General features: G+C 42.0%; 1 protein-coding gene across 1 annotated transcript; it reads right to left on the bottom strand.

Annotated features, from left to right (window-relative positions):
• Window positions 1-2,039: 2,039 nt before the first annotated feature.
• On the bottom strand, window positions 2,040-11,914 carry LOC128696602 (alpha-(1,6)-fucosyltransferase-like; the record flags this gene model as incomplete). The annotated part of the gene is made up of 7 exons (XM_053787925.2): window positions 11,668-11,914; window positions 10,931-11,099; window positions 8,328-8,514; window positions 7,975-8,212; window positions 7,552-7,725; window positions 6,979-7,129; window positions 2,040-2,179 (listed from the first exon to the last, which is right to left on the bottom strand). Coding segments are annotated over exons 1-7 (1,274 nt in total), but the record flags the coding sequence as incomplete, so codon positions are not given.
• Between the last annotated feature and the right edge of the window lie 4,899 nt (window positions 11,915-16,813).

The raw sequence follows: 16,813 nt of genomic DNA, 5'->3' as shown, positions 1-16,813 counted from the left end.
CCAGTGTGGTGAGAATGGTATAGCACTGCGTATCTTGTTGCAAGGATCGTAGGTTCGAGTCTCTTTCAGCCAGAGATCAGTGTTTGTGTATATTTCGCCTGCTCTTGTGAATTCCTTGTATATATATATATATATATATATATATATATATATATATATATATATATATATATATATATATATATATATATATTATACGCAAGTGTATGTGACGGAAAGGTTTCATTTGAAGGAAATAGATATAAAGAAAGCTTTATTTTTAACCCAGCTCAAAAGCGTAATAAATTCTTGTCACTGGAACAAAGGAATCCTCGTTGAGACAATACAGTAGAGAATATATTAAACATTTATATTTACTAAAGAGGGTCTCAGAGTGCTCGTGGCCTGGTGGCAAAGATCTCTCTTCTCATGCTGCTGGTTTAGGTTCGATTCCAGGCAAGGTGGAATAATGGGTACCTGGGTATTAGTGGACCGGTGTGGGTCGTGTCCTGGGACAAAGTTGACCTAATTTGCGGGAAATGCTCAGCATAACAAGGAACCTTCCATATAGTAGTATGTCACTGATGTCAGCTATGGTCTGTATACCTTGTACATGTAGAAATAAAGATTTTTTTATTTTTTTTATTATCACACCGGCCGATTCCCACCAAGGCAGGGTGGCCCGAAAAAGAAAAACTTTCACCATCATTCACTCCATCACTGTCTTGCCAGAAGGGTGCTTTACACTACAGTTTTTAAACTGCAACATTAACACCCCTCCTTCAGAGTGCAGGCACTGTACTTCCCATCTCCAGGACTCAAGTCCGGCCTGCCGGTTTCCCTGAATCCCTTCATAAATGTTACTTTGCTCACACTCCAACAGCACGTCAAGTATTAAAAACCATTTGTCTCCATTCACTCCTATCAAACACGCTCACGCATGCCTGCTGGAAGTCCAAGCCCCTCGCACACAAAACCTCCTTTACCCCCTCCCTCCAACCCTTCCTAGGCCGACCCCTACCCCGCCTTCCTTCCACTACAGACTGATACACTCTTGAAGTCATTCTGTTTCGCTCCATTCTCTCTACATGTCCGAACCACCTCAACAACCCTTCCTCAGCCCTCTGGACAACAGTTTTGGTAATCCCGCACCTCCTCCTAACTTCCAAACTACGAATTCTCTGCATTATATTCACACCACACATTGCCCTCAGACATGACATCTCCACTGCCTCCAGCCTTCTCCTCGCTGCAACATTCATCACCCACGCTTCACACCCATATAAGAGCGTTGGTAAAACGATACTCTCATACATTCCCCTCTTTGCCTCCAAGGACAAAGTTCTTTGTCTCCACAGACTCCTAAGTGCACCACTCACTCTTTTTCCCTCATCAATTCTATGATTCACCTCATCTTTCATAGACCCATCCGCTGACACGTCCACTCCCAAATATCTGAATACGTTCACCTCCTCCATACTCTCTCCCTCCAATCTGATATTCAATCTTTCATCACCTAATCTTTTTGTTATCCTCATAACCTTACTCTTTCCTGTATTCACCTTTAATTTTCTTCTTTTGCACACCCTACCAAATTCATCCACCAATCTCTGCAACTTCTCTTCAGAATCTCCCAAGAGCACAGTGTCATCGGCAAAGAGCAGCTGTGACAACTCCCACTTTGTGTGTGATTCTTTATCTTTTAACTCCACGCCTCTTGCCAAGACCCTCGCATTTACTTCTCTTACAACCCCATCTATAAACATATTAAACAACCACGGTGACATCACACATCCTTGTCTAAGGCCTACTTTTACTGGGAAAAAATTTCCCTCTTTCCTACATACTCTAACTTGAGCCTCACTATCCTCGTAAAAACTCTTCACTGCTTTCAGTAACCTACCTCCTACACCATACACTTGCAACATCTGCCACATTGCCCCCCTATCCACCCTGTCATACGCCTTTTCCAAATCCATAAATGCCACAAAGACCTCTTTAGCCTTATCTAAATAAAGATGTTACATTATTATTATTGAGATAGTGTGTTGAGGTCTCACCTGCGGTCGTGGTGGTGGAAGCGAGACTTCAGGAAACTTGGCCGCTGTGCATATGAAAAATAAGTCGTGTCTAGAGAGTAGAATTTATCAGAAGCGTCTGGATGTAACGTCTGCATTATCTCGTACACTAACCTGCCAAACTGGGTGGCAAAACATCCATGTGTTACCTTCCAATTATATTTGTTGAAAATAATAACAATAGTATATTTTACTTATATTAAATTTTATTGTATCTTCCTACAGATCTTACAAAGTTACTCTGAGTTCTTAACTTCTTTCAACATATATAAACGTTTTAGTTTATATCCAGAAAAATAAAAAGATATGGGAATATGTTTTCCCGCGTCCAAGAACAGCAGAGCAGAGCACTGTTGCTTTGTGTTAAGAGCAGCAGAGCACTGTTGCTTTGTGTTAAGAGCAGCAGAGCACTGTTACTTTGTGTTAAGAACAGCAGAGTACTGTTACTTTGTGTTAAGAACAGCAGAGTACTGTTACTTTGTGTTAAGAGCAGCAGAGCACTGTTACTTTGTGTTAAGAGCAGCAGAGCACTGTTACTTTGTGTTAAGAACAGCAGAGTACTGTTACTTTGTGTTAAGAGCAGCAGAGCACTGTTACTTTGTGTTAAGAACAGCAGAGTACTGTTACTTTGTGTTAAGAGAAGCAGAGCACTGTTACTATGTGTAAAAAACAGAAGAGCACTGTTACTATGTGTTAAGAACAGCAGAGCACTGTTACTATGTGTTAAGAACAGCAGAGCACTGTTACTATGTGTTAAGAGAAGCAGAGCACTGTTACTATGTGTTAAGAACAGCAGAGCACTGTTACTATGTGTTAAGAACAGCAGAGCACTGTTACTATGTGTTAAGAACAGCAGAGCACTGTTACTTTGTGTTAAAAACAGCAGAGCACTGTTACTATGTGTTAAGAACAGCAGAGCACTGTTACTATGTGTTAAGAACAGCAGAGCACTGCTACTATGTGTTAAGAACAGCAGAGCACTGTAACTATGTGTTAAGAACAGCAGAGCACTGTTACTATGTGTTAAGAACAGCAGAGCACTGTTACGTTGTGTTAAGAACAGCAGAGTACTGTTACTTTGTGTTAAGAGCAGTAGAGTACTGTTACTATGTGGTAAGAACAGCAGAGCACTGTTACTATGTGTTAAGAACAGCAGAGCACTGTTACTATGTGTTAAGAACAGCAGACCACTGTTACTATGTGTTAAGAACAGCAGAGCACTGTTACTATGTGTTAAGAACAGCAGAGCACTGTTACTATGTGTTAAGAACAGCAGAGCACTGTTACTTTGTGTTAAGAACAGCAGAGTACTGTTGCTTTGTGTTAAGAACAGCAGAGTACTGTTACTTTGTGTTAAGAACAGCAGAGTATTGTTACTTTGTGTTAAGAACAGCAGAGCACTGTTACTTTGTGTTAAGAACAGCAGAGCACTGTTACATTGTGTTAAGTACAGCAGAGTACTGTTACTATGTGTTAAGAACACCAAAGCACTGTTACTATGTGTTAAGAACAGCAGAGCACTGTTACTTTGTGTTAAGAACAGCAGAGCACTGTTACTTTGTGTTAAGAACAGCAGAGCACTGTTACATTGTGTTAAGTACAGCAGAGTACTGTTACTATGTGTTAAGAACAGCAAAGCACTGTTACTATGTGTTAAGAACAGCAGAGCACTGTTACTTTGTGTTAAGAACAGCAGAGCACTGTTACTTTGTGTTAAGAACAGCAGAGCACTGTTACTATGTGTTAAGAACAGCAGAGCACTGTTACTATGTGTTAAGGACAGCAGAGCACTGTTACTTTGTGTTAAGAACAGCAGAGCACTGTTACTTTGTGTTAAGAACAGCAGAGCACTGTTACTTTGTGTTTAGAACAGCAGAGCACTGTTACTTTGTGTTAAGAACAGCAGAATACTGTTACTTTGTGTTAAGAACAGCAGAGTACTGTTACTTTGTGTTAAGGACAGCAGAGCACTGTTACTTTGTGTTAAGAACAGCAGATTACTGTTACTTTGTGTTAAGAACAGCAGAGTACTGTTACTTTGTGTTAAGAACAGCAGAGCACTGTTACTTTGTGTTAAGAACAGCAGAGTACTTTTACTTTGTGTTAAGAACAGCAGAGTACTGTTACTATGTGTTAAGAACAGCAGAGCACTGTTACTATGTGTTAAGAAGAGCAGAGCACTGTTACTATGTGTTAAGGACAGCAGAGCACTGTTTCTTTGTGTTAAGAACAGCAGAGTACTGTTCTGTTACTATGTGTTAAGAACAGCAGAGCACTGTTACTATGTGTTAAGAACAGCAGAGCACTGTTACTTTGTGTTAAGAACAGCAGAGCACTGTTACTATGTGTTAAGAACAGCAGAGCACTGTTACTATGTGTTAAGAACAGCAGAGCACTGTTACTATGTGTTAAGAACAGCAGAGCACTGTTACTATCTGTTAAGAACAGCAGAGCACTGTTACTATGTGTTAAGAACAGCAGAGCACTGTTTCTTTGTGTTAAGAACAGCAGAGTACTGTTAGTATGTGTTAAGAACAGCAGAGCACTGTTACTATGTGTTAAGAACAGCAGAGCACTGTTACTTTGTGTTAAGAACAGCAGAGCACTGTTACTATGTGTTAAGAACAGCAGAGCACTGTTACTATGTGTTAAGAACAGCAGAGCACTCTTACTATGTGTTAAGAACAGCAGAGCACTGTTACTTTGTGTTAAAAACAGCAGAGCACTGTTACTTTGTGTTAAGAACAGCAGAGCACTGTTACTTTGTGTTAAGAACAGCAGAGTACTGTTACTTTATGTTAAGAACAGCAGAGTATTGTTACTTTGTGTTAAGAACAGCAGAGCACTGTTACTTTGTGTTAAGAACACCAGAGCACTGTTACTATGTGTTAAGAACAGTAGAACACTGTTACTATGTGTTAAGAACAGCAGAGCACTGTTACATTGTGTTAAGTACAGCAGAGTACTGTTACTATGTGTTAAGAACACCAAAGCACTGTTACTATGTGTTAAGAACAGCAGAGTACTGTTACTTTGTGTTAAGAACAGCAGAGCACTGTTACTTTGTGTTAAGAACAGCAGAGCACTGTTACATTGTGTTAAGTACAGCAGAGTACTGTTACTATGTGTTAAGAACAGCAAAGCACTGTTACTATGTGTTAAGAACAGCAGAGCACTGTTACTTTGTGTTAAGAACAGCAGAGCACTGTTACTTTGTGTTAAGAACAGCAGAGCACTGTTACTATGTGTTAAGAACAGCAGAGCACTGTTACTATGTGTTAAGGACAGCAGAGCACTGTTACTTTGTGTTAAGAACAGCAGAGCACTGTTACTTTGTGTTAAGAACAGCAGAGCACTGTTACTTTGTGTTTAGAACAGCAGAGCACTGTTACTTTGTGTTAAGAACAGCAGAATACTGTTACTTTGTGTTAAGAACAGCAGAGTACTGTTACTTTGTGTTAAGAGCAGCAGAGTACTGTTACTTTGTGTTAAGAACAGCAGAGCACTGTTACTTTGTGTTAAGAACAGCAGAGTACTTTTACTTTGTGTTAAGAACAGCAGAGTACTGTTACTATGTGTTAAGAACAGCAGAGCACTGTTACTATGTGTTAAGAAGAGCAGAGCACTGTTACTATGTGTTAAGGACAGCAGAGCACTGTTTCTTTGTGTTAAGAACAGCAGAGTACTGTTACTATGTGTTAAGAACAGCATAGCACTGTTACTATGTGTTAAGAACAGCAGAGCACTGTTACTTTGTGTTAAGAACAGCAGAGCACTGTTACTATGTGTTAAGAACAGCAGAGCACTGTTTCTATGTGTTAAGAACAGCAGAGCACTGTTACTATGTGTTAAGAACAGCAGAGCACTGTTACTATGTGTTAAGAACAGCAGAGCACTGTTACTATGTGTTAAGAACAGCAGAGCACTGTTTCTTTGTGTTAAGAACAGCAGAGTACTGTTACTATGTGTTAAGAACAGCAGAGCACTGTTACTATGTGTTAAGAACAACAGAGCACTGTTACTTTGTGTTAAGAACAGCAGAGCACTGTTACTATGTGTTAAGAACAGCAGAGCACTGTTACTATGTGTTAAGAACAGCAGAGCACTCTTACTATGTGTTAAGAACAGCAGAGCACTGTTACTTTGTGTTAAAAACAGCAGAGCACTGTTACTTTGTGTTAAGAACAGCAGAGCACTGTTACTTTGTGTTAAGAACAGCAGAGTACTGTTACTTTGTGTTAAGAACAGCAGAGCACTGTTACTTTGTGTTAAGAACAGCAGAGTACTGTTACTTTGTGCTAAGAACAGCAGAGCACTGTTACTTTGCGTTAAGAACAGCAGAGTACTGTTACTTTGTGTTAAGAACAGCAGAGTACTGTTACTTTGTGTTAAGAACAGCAGAGTATTGTTACTTTGTGTTAAGAACAGCAGAGTATTGTTACTTTGTGTTAAGAACAGCAGAGCACTGTTACTTTGTGTTAAAACAGCAGAGTATTGGTCCTTTGTGTTAAGAACAGCAGAGCACTGTTACTTTGTGTTAAGAACAGCAGAGCACTGTTACTTTGTGTTAAGAACAGCAGAGCATTGTTACTTTGTGTTAAGAACAGCAGAGCACTGTTACTTTGTGTTAAGAACAGCAGAGCACTGTTACTTTGTGTTAAGAACAGCAAAGTACTGTTACTTCCATAAACTCATTTAGAGAAGAATCTAACTTATCTTTTATGCTATACAATAATCAACTCAAAAAATAATTTATAAGATTTTTTAGAAGCAGGGAACAAAAGAAAAAATGGAATCATAGATGTTATGCAAGAATCACGTCTACTACAGTGTAATTATAAGTACTGCATTTTAAGTGTCGTCATAAAATCCATAATTTGGGACCATAGCCTTTGCATTTGAAGATCAAAATAGTACTCACATTGGAAGAGAAAGTGAGAATGACGAAGTCTGAATGGGTCAAGAAGTGTATATCAACCAGGAGATCTCTGAGAGAGGTCAGAGAGCGTCGTGTGCTCATTTGAACTACATCTATCTTCTTCTGATGGTAGAGAATCTTGTAGTGAGGATACCTGGCCAATAATAATGTTAGAAAGCTTATTTCTTGTGAACACTGATTTTAGGAAACCAATGAAAACACGACAGGAACTTGGGAAATATTGCTTTAGGATTTAAGGTGTAAAAGCAAAAACTGATACGAAATAATGAAAAATCTGTAGACACTGTATAATGTCCCCCTTAACTAATAATGATATTAAATTCAATAGATATTTTCTTCTATAGTGACTAATATAATTTGAATTCTCCCAGAAAAACAAAATATTCAACCTTATTATAATTCAATTCAAATCAGTATCTAAAAAATTATCTCTCTTATGAAGTCAAATACGAAAAATGCAGTGAATCTGTATTACAAGATTTCTTTAACAAGAAATTAGTGCATAGCTTATGTCGCGTTACGAAACATTTTAATATATCAAAATCAAATTGTTACTTTAGTTTGACTTCCTCGTAGACTTTGGGTTCTTCGGAAGCCAAGTAGATCCTTCGTGTAATATTTGGGTTGAGGATCTCGAGTCCAGCAAAGTATTCCTCTGCTTGTTCCATATAATCATCAACGTTATAGAAACGTGCTTCAGTGTATTTATTAGTTCGTCTGACGTGTACACTGTGGATGACAGGATGTTATGACTGTGGATGATAACAAGATGTTATAACTGAGGATAACAGGATGTTATAATATTAAATCTGGACCTTGATGGGTTAAGAGAACCAACATCATACAAGCTTCAGCATTATATTCTACATCATTTATCCATCACTTATATCCGTTTAAAAAAATTAACATTATCATTACTACAACAAAGGTAACACATACATATTATTTTCCCTTAAAAACATTTATCAGGACTCTTACCCCACAATAGGATGTTGAAACTGAATAGCTTTCTGTGTATTGTTGATCATCTCTTTCACGTACGGGTGTAATTTGAAGAAATATTTGATAAACTGACCCACCCACCAGACGCCCGGACTGCCATGAAGACGAATCAGCCGTTCAGAGATGTCTTGTGGAATGGCTAATGGCAGGTTTACTGGAGGTGGATTCATGGTGTAGAAATCGGGAAAGCGCACCGTTTGTGAGTCATTTGTACCTGTAGAGAGATAATATATTTCTGTGAGCAAGAACCTGTTTTCGTTCAGAGTAAAAGCTGATCGTGGTTAGTTCAAAATGCGAAGGATCTTCAAAAAAATATTCGTACATCTTACCAGGCCAGTTAGTCATATTTTTCATTGAGAAGTTGGTGCATGTTTCACTGAAAGGTTGGAAGACAGTTTCCCAGCCCTCGGGGGAGTAACGCCAGCCACCAGAGTTCAGGATGAGGGTTCTATTTTTCTCATAGGCTGCCATGAAGCAGTGGATGAGGTGATGTATCTCGCAGCCAAAACCACATGGCTGTTGAGGTGTTAAAACAAAAATGTAATAGCGGGAAATTGTAAAGTCGAGGTTTCTGGTATTAATGTATGTTACTTAGACCAAGTATTGGCTAAAATATTGTTTCACTGATAACACTGGTCTGCATGACTTTTATTGACTCTATGGTATCTTTTTCGGTATATATATGGAAAAAAATGATTCACTGTGTTTTATTCATCTCTATCACATCAGGTTGTCAAGTTATACGGAAATGTTACTTTTCTCTTTTCGTATAACATAAGTAAATGAGAAAGTGTTATTACCAATTAAAATACTTACCATATATTGACTTAAATGTTAAATCTAATATATTTTTCCATATTTTCAGATTATTAATATGTCTAGAGGTTGCATACATTCACCAGACATATTTTGCTGTCTGCGGGCAATTCACCCTTCAGATTCCCGGAGCAACATTACTCCTTTATTGAAGCGCTGCTACTTTGTTTATTTTGTCTGCAGACTTGGAGACCAGGACAAACTTGGAGACCAGGACAAACTTGGAGACCAGGACAAACTTGGAGACCAGGACAAACTTGGAGACCAGGACAAACCATTTGCACCACACAAAGCTTGCAAGAGTTGCATCAGTAAGCTCCAAATGTGGTCAGTAGGAAAACTTCAATGTATGACCTTTGGAGTACCAGTGGTATGGCAGGAGCAGATGAACCACCATGTTAACTGCTACTTTTGTATGACTAAAGTAGCTGGATTCAACAAGAACACTAAAGATCACATAATATACCCAAATATTCTTTCAGTAATAAGTGCTGTTCCACACTCTAAAGATATTCCTGCACTTGTACCACCTGAGACATGGCAAATTTCATCAGAGTCTGATACCAGTGATTCTAAGGAGATGGCAGTAGACTATGAACCACCAACATATGACGATCACAAACCCTTCAACCAAGTTGACCTCAATGACTTGGTAAAAGATCTTAACCTTCCAAAACAAAGTGCACAGTTACTTGGCTCTAGACTGAAGGAACACAGGCTTCTAGCTCCTTGAACAACATTCACTTGGTACGTCGTCGTGAAGCGGCATTCACTCAGTTCATTGTCAAAGAGGAAACTTTAGTTTTCTGCTCAAATATTTCAGACCTTATTGAACACCTGAGGATGTCATACAAATATGAGAATGGAGACTCTTCATTGATTCTTCTAAAAGAAGTTTAAAGGCTGTACTTCTCTACAATGGCAACACAGCTGCATCTGTGCCACTTGGCCATAGTGTCCAAATGTCAGAAACTTATGCAGATATGAAGACACTAATATCTGCAATCAAGTACCAGAATCACAATTTTCCCATTTGTGGTGATTTAAAAGTTATTGTTCTCCTACTAGGTCTTCAAGGTGGATACACCAAGTATCCCTGTTTTCTGTGTCTTTGGGATAATAGAGCAGACAGCCAGCACTATGAACAAAAGACTGGCTACCAAGAACTAGCTTCTTACCTGGAAATCACAACATGAAATCTGTGCCACTAGCTGACCAAGAAAATTCTGCTGCCATCACTCCACGTCAAATTAGGGCTTATGAAAAATTTTGTGAAGGCCGTGAACAAGAATGAAACTGCTTTCAAGTACCTGGAGTCAAAGTTTCCTCGTATAAGTGAAGGAAAGCTAATGGAAGGTATCTTTGTTGACCCTCAGATTCGGGACTTGATGAAGGACAAGCATTTTGATGAAGCATTAGCAGGTGTCGAGGTGAATGTCTGGTTTTCATTCAAGTAGATTGTCTACAACTTCGTGGGAAACAGTCGCTCCCCCGAATATGTAAAAATGATCCAAGACCTGATATCAAGTTTCCAACAACTTGGGTCTAGAATGAGTGTGAAGATGCACTTTCACTCACATCTTTACTATTTTCCCAACAATTGTGGAGATTACAGTGAGAACAAGGTGAACGGTTCCATCAGGATATTTGCACAATGGAAACTCTATACCAGGGCAAATGGAATGTCAGCATGATGGCGGATTACTTCCAGTCAATGAAACGTAATGGTCTCGATGCACAGCATCGTTTGATTCAGTATGTAGGTTAACTATAAGGAGCATGTTTTTTAATGAAATCATTTGATTTGATTCATGTTGATTTGGAATTCATATGTTCTTAAAACAGAATGTGCTTCGCCCTGATTACTTGCCTAATATTAATGAATTAACGATTTATTAAAAATTCACATTTTTTTATAATCATTAACTTGTATTTTATTCAAAATCTTTACGTGACAGAGCAAAATGATTTAGATATTTACAATCAGCAGCCCAAGAATATGTCAGATCACAATCATGAATAAAAATAAAAATTAAAAACATTCCAAATGCAGACCAGTGTTATATATAGTATATATATAATGTTATGAAACATGGAAAAAAGAGTACCACTTTACCGCGTTCAGATCACAGAGAAGTTTCTTTGCAGTGGCACAGTCAGGTGGATGCTGCAGACGGTGTAAACGGTGTTGTATCTCCTCACTCAACTCTTCAGCCTCTCGCTGCCTCCAGCTGCCTTCCTCGTCTCCCACCTGACCCAGCCTCCGTAAGTCGTACTGAAGAATCCTGATGATTGGCTAAGTGAGTCAAGGATCAGGCAAAGAAACAATGGGAGAACAGGTATATATCAGGAAGAATGAGAGATTCGTGTATTAATTGGTGTATAGAATCGCCTTATTTAGACATATTGATATGAGGGCGTCTGGACTATTGTTGTGCTAATGCAGAATTATGCTCAGTGCTGGAATCCTTATTATTTTATATTTTATAATTACATCTCATTTAACAAAAAAAATTAAATATTAAATTTGGCTTCACTTTAATTAATGTCGATTCTGTGGATTTTCGTTTCGCATGAAATTCGATTTTGTAGATGTGATTATTGTCCCAGTTCACTGAGAGAGTCAAATTTATATGTTGAAACCGTGCAGGAGTTGGTCATCAATTCCTGAGTGTTTGGTTTCTATTTCCCAAGTCTCAAGAACTTGTAACTTTTCACAATTTACACTAAACTGCAGATATTGTACAGACTTTGGTATACTCCACGTCCCATGCTAAAGCGTATGGAAACTGACCTTGATTAATTATGCTGATACAATTCGCAAACTGTATTAGCATTACCTAAATCATTTACCTGATGCGCTCTGCACCTTCCTTCTGGAGGTTCTTGAAGTCTTCTGGCTTCATTTTCGTGTTGCTAGAGTAAAGTTGTTTTAGTTGGTTTGAGAAGAAAAAGTAAGCGTCCCTCAAGTTCGTCTCCACCAGCCGTCGTGTCACCTCGAAGTCCAACGTGGGTTTACTCTCTGAAGTAGGAGCTGCAGTCTCATTTTCTGGTGATCGCTCGCTCATGCCCGCTGTGAGAAAGATTTATATTATTATTTTTTCTTGTAGTTTGACTGGGAAGTTTATTACACGTTGCTATGTTTATTCTCCCTCCCACGTCGTGCGTCCCCTGGGAAAGAATGGTGTGCAGTTGTCCTCTGAATTACGCCAGTGGCAAGAAACAACAACCACATTGATTGCTTGCAAATCTCTAGGATCTTCCTAGGAAACCCTTACTTCCTACCTTGGAACATAACTAGAGGTCGTCCATGTCTCCTAATAAATAATAATAGTAATAATAATAACAGGTCTGCGTATAAGTGAAAAAAGACACGTAAGTGAAATTCAGTACATTTATTAGGGGAAACGTTATGCCACGAGAGGATTCTTCAGTCCTAATACAGAGATAACTAACAAAACGAGTACATGTATATATAGTGGCAGTAATCTGGTAGTGAACTGAGATGGGTTGGTAGTAGTAGTAGTAGTAGTAGTACAAGTGTGGTGAGACGGGTTGTATAAGAGAAGGACTTGTCAACATCATGTTACAGAGTCTCCAGAATGGGTAATATTCTGTTGATCAACAATTTAGAAACAGCGTAACTTCCGGATTATTGGTGGATAATGTAGCTAACGTAAATTATCTTTCTTAACAACTAGTGTACCATCACTGAACTTCATGAGTTGTCCAGAATTGTCTCAGTGTTGGACACAAGCGCTTTTATGGTCATCGCTTTAGCAGACGCAGGAGACTCACATACTGTCTCCATACTGTTGCCTCAGCTTCACATTTTTCAAGACTATGGAGCATAACCCTTCCCCAGGCTGAGGGACTGACCACCTCACAACTTCGTCATCAAGGTTGAGGGACTGACCACCTCACAACTTCGTCACCAAGGCTGAGGGACTGACCACCTCACAACTTCGTCATCAAGGCTGAGGGACTGACCACCTAACAACTTCGTCATCAAGGCTGAGGGACTGACCACCTCACAACTTCGTCATCAAGGCTGAGGGACTGACCACCTCACAACTTCGTCATCAAGGGAGAGGGACTGACCACCTCACAACTTCGTCATCAAGGCTGAGGGACTGACCACCTCACAACTTCGTCATCAAGGCTGAGGGACTGACCACCTCACAACTTCGTCATCAAGGCTGAGGGACTGACCACCTCACAACTTCGTCATCAAGGCTGAGGGACTGACCACCTCACAACTTCGTCATCAAGGCGGAGGGACTGACCACCTCACAACTTCGTCATCAAGGCTGAGAGACTGACCACCTCAATACTTCGTCATCAAGGCTGAGGGACTGACCACCTCACAACATCGTCATCAAGGCTGAGGGACTGACCACCTCACAACTTCGTCATCAAGGCTGAGGGACTGACCACCTCAAAACTACGTCTTCAAGGCTGATGGACTGACCACCTCAAAACTACGTCTCCAAGGCTGATGGACTGACCACTTCAAAACTACGTCTTCAAGGCTGAGGGACTGACCACCTCAAAACAACGTCTTCAAGGCTGAGGGACTGACCACCTCAAAACTACGTCTTCAAGGCTGATGGACTGACCACCTCAAAACTACGTCATCAAGGCTGAGGGACTGACCACCTCAAAACTACGTCTTCAAGGCTGATGGACTGACCACCTCAAAACTACGTCTTCAAGGCTGAGGGACTGACCACCTCAAAACAACGTTTTCAAGGCTGAGGGACTGACCACCTCAAAACTACGTCTTCAAGGCTGATGGACTGACCACCTCAAAACTACGTCATCAAGGCTGAGGGACTGACCACCTCAAAACTACGTCATGAAGGCTGAGGGACTGACCACCTCAAAACTACGTCATGAAGGCTGAGGGACTGACCACCTCAAAACTACGTCTTCAAGGCTGAGGGACTGACCACCTCAAAACTACGTCTTCAAGGCTGAGGGACTGACCACCTCAAAACTACGTCTTCAAGGCTGATGGACTGACCACCTCAAAAGTACGTCTTCAAGGCAAGACCACCTCAAAACTACGTCTTCAAGGCTGATGGACTGACCACCTCACAACTTCGTCATCAAGGCTGAGGGACTGACCACCTCACAACTTCGTCATCAAGGCTGAGGGACTGACCACCTCACAACTTCGTCATCAAGGCAGAGGGAATGACCACCTCACAACGTCGTCATCAAGGCTGAGGGACTGACCACCTCACAACTTCATCATCAAGGCTGAGGGAATGACCACCTCACAACTTCGTCATCAAGGCAGAGGGACTGACCACCTCACAACTTCGTCATGAAGGCTGAGGGACTGAAGACCTCACAACTTCGAATCAAGGCTGAGGGACTGACCACCTCACAACTTCGTCATCAAGGCTGAGGGACTGACCACCTCACAACTTCGTCATCAAGGCTGAGGGACTGACCACCTCACAACTTCGTCATCAAGGCTGAGAGACTGACAACCTCACAACTTCGTCATCAAGGCTGAGGGACTGACCACCTCACAATTTCGTCATCAAGGCTGAGGGACTGACCACCTCACAACTTCGTCATCAAGGCTGAGGGACTGACCACCTCACAACTTCGTCATCAAGGCTGAGAGACTGACCACCTCACAACTTCGCCATCAAGGCTGATGGACTGACCACCTCAAAACTACGTCTTCAAGGCTGATGGACTGACCACCTCAAAACTACGTCTTCAAGGCTGATGGACTGACCACCTCACAACTTCGTCATCAAGGCTGAGGGACTGACCACCTCACAACTTCGTCATCAAGGCTGAGGGACTGACCACCTCAAAACTACGTCTTCAAGGCTGAGGGACTGACCACCTCAAAACTACATCTTCAAGGCTGATGGACTGACCACCTCACAACTTCGTCATCAAGGCTGAGGGACTGACCACCTCACAACTTCGTCATCAAGGCTGAGGGACTGACCACCTCACAACTTCGTCATCAAGGCTGAGGGACTGACCACCTCACAACGTCGTCATCAAGGCTGAGGGACTGACCACCTCAAAACTACGTCTTCAAGGCTGAGGGACTGACCACCTCAAAACTACGTCTTCAAGGCTGAGGGACTGACCACCTCAAAACTACGTCTTCAAGGCTCAGGGACTGACCACCTCACAACTTCGTCATCAAGGCTGAGGGACTGACTACTTCACAACTTCGTCATCAATGCTGATGGACTGACCACCTCACAGCTTCGTCTTCAAGGCTGATGGACTGACCACCTCACAGCTTCGTCTTCAAGGCTGATGGACTGACCACCTCACAACTTCGTCATCAAGGCTGAGGGACTGACCACCTCACAACTTCGTCATCAAGGCTGAGGGACTGACCACCTCACAACTTCGTCATCAAGGCTGAGGGACTGACCACCTCACAACTTCGTCATCAAGGCAGAGGGACTGACCACCTCACAACTTCGTCATCAAGGCTGATGAACTGACCACCTCACAACTTCGTCATCAAGGCTGATGGACTGACCATCTCAAAACTACGTCTTCAAGGCTGAGGGACTGACCACCTCAAAATTACGTCTTCAAGGCTGATGGACTGACCACTTCAAAACTACGTGTTCAAGGCTCATGGACTGACCACCTCACAACTTCGTCATCAAGGCTGAGGGACTGACCACCTCACAACTTCGTCATCAAGGCTGATGGACTGACCACCTCAAAACTACGTCTTCAAGGCTGAGGGACTGACCACCTCAAAACTACGTCTTCAAGGCCGATGGACTGACCACCTCACAACTTCGTCATCAAGGCTAAGGGACTGACCAGCTCACAACTTCGTCATCAAGGCTGAGGGACTGACCACCTCACAACGTCGTCATCAAGGCTGAGGGACTGACCACCTCAAAACTACGTCTTCAAGGCTGATGGACTGACCACCTCAAAACTACGTCATCAAGGCTGAAGGACTGACCACCTCAAAACTACGTCTTCAAGGCTGATGGACTGACCACCTCACAACTTCGTCATCAAGGCTAAGGGACTGACCAGCTCACAACTTCGTCATCAAGGAAGAGGGACTGACCACCTCACAACTTCGTCATCAAGGCAGAGGGACTGACCACCTCAAAACTACGTCTTCAAGGCTCATGGACTGACCACCTCACAACTTCGTCGTCAAGGCTGAGGGACTGACCACCTCAAAACTACGTCTTCAAGGCTCATGGACTGACCACCTCACAGCTTCGTCTTCAAGGCTGATGGACTGACCACCTCACAGCTTCGTCTTCAAGGCTGACGGACTGACCACCTCACAACTTCGTCATCAAGGCTGAGGGACTGACCACCTCACAACTTAGTCATCAAGGCTGAGGGACTGACCACCTCACAACTTCGTCATCAAGGCAGAGGGACTGACCACCTCACAACTTCGTCATCAAGGCTGATGAACTGACCACGTCAAAACTTCGTCATCAAGGCTGATGGACTGACCACCTCAAAACTACTTCTTCAAGGCTGAGGGACTGACCACCTCAAAACTACGTCTTCAAGGCTGATGGACTGACAACCTCAAAACTACGTCTTCAAGGCTGAGGGACTGACCACCTCAAAACTACGTCTTCAAGGCTCATGGACTGACCACCTCACAACTTCGTCATCAAGGCTGACGGACTGACCACCTCACAACCTCGTCATCAAGGCTGAGGGACTGACCACCTCACAACTTCGTCATCAAGGCAGAGGGACTGACCACCTCACAACTTCGTCATCAAGGCAGAGGGACTGACCACCTCAAAACTACGTCTTCAAGGCTCATGGACTGACCACCTCACAACTTCGTCATCAAGGCTGAGGGACTGACCACCTCAAAACTACGTCTTCAAGGCTCATGGACTGACCACCTCACAACTTCGTCATCAAGGCTGATGAACTGACCACCTCACAACTTTGTCACCAAGGCTGATGGACTGACCACCTCAAAACTACGTCTTCA

This window comes from Cherax quadricarinatus, unplaced genomic scaffold (assembly GCF_038502225.1).
Source record: "Cherax quadricarinatus isolate ZL_2023a unplaced genomic scaffold, ASM3850222v1 Contig3452, whole genome shotgun sequence".
NCBI classification, from domain to species: Eukaryota; Metazoa; Arthropoda; class Malacostraca; order Decapoda; family Parastacidae; genus Cherax; species Cherax quadricarinatus.
This window is presented reverse-complemented; position numbering and strand designations above follow the sequence as displayed.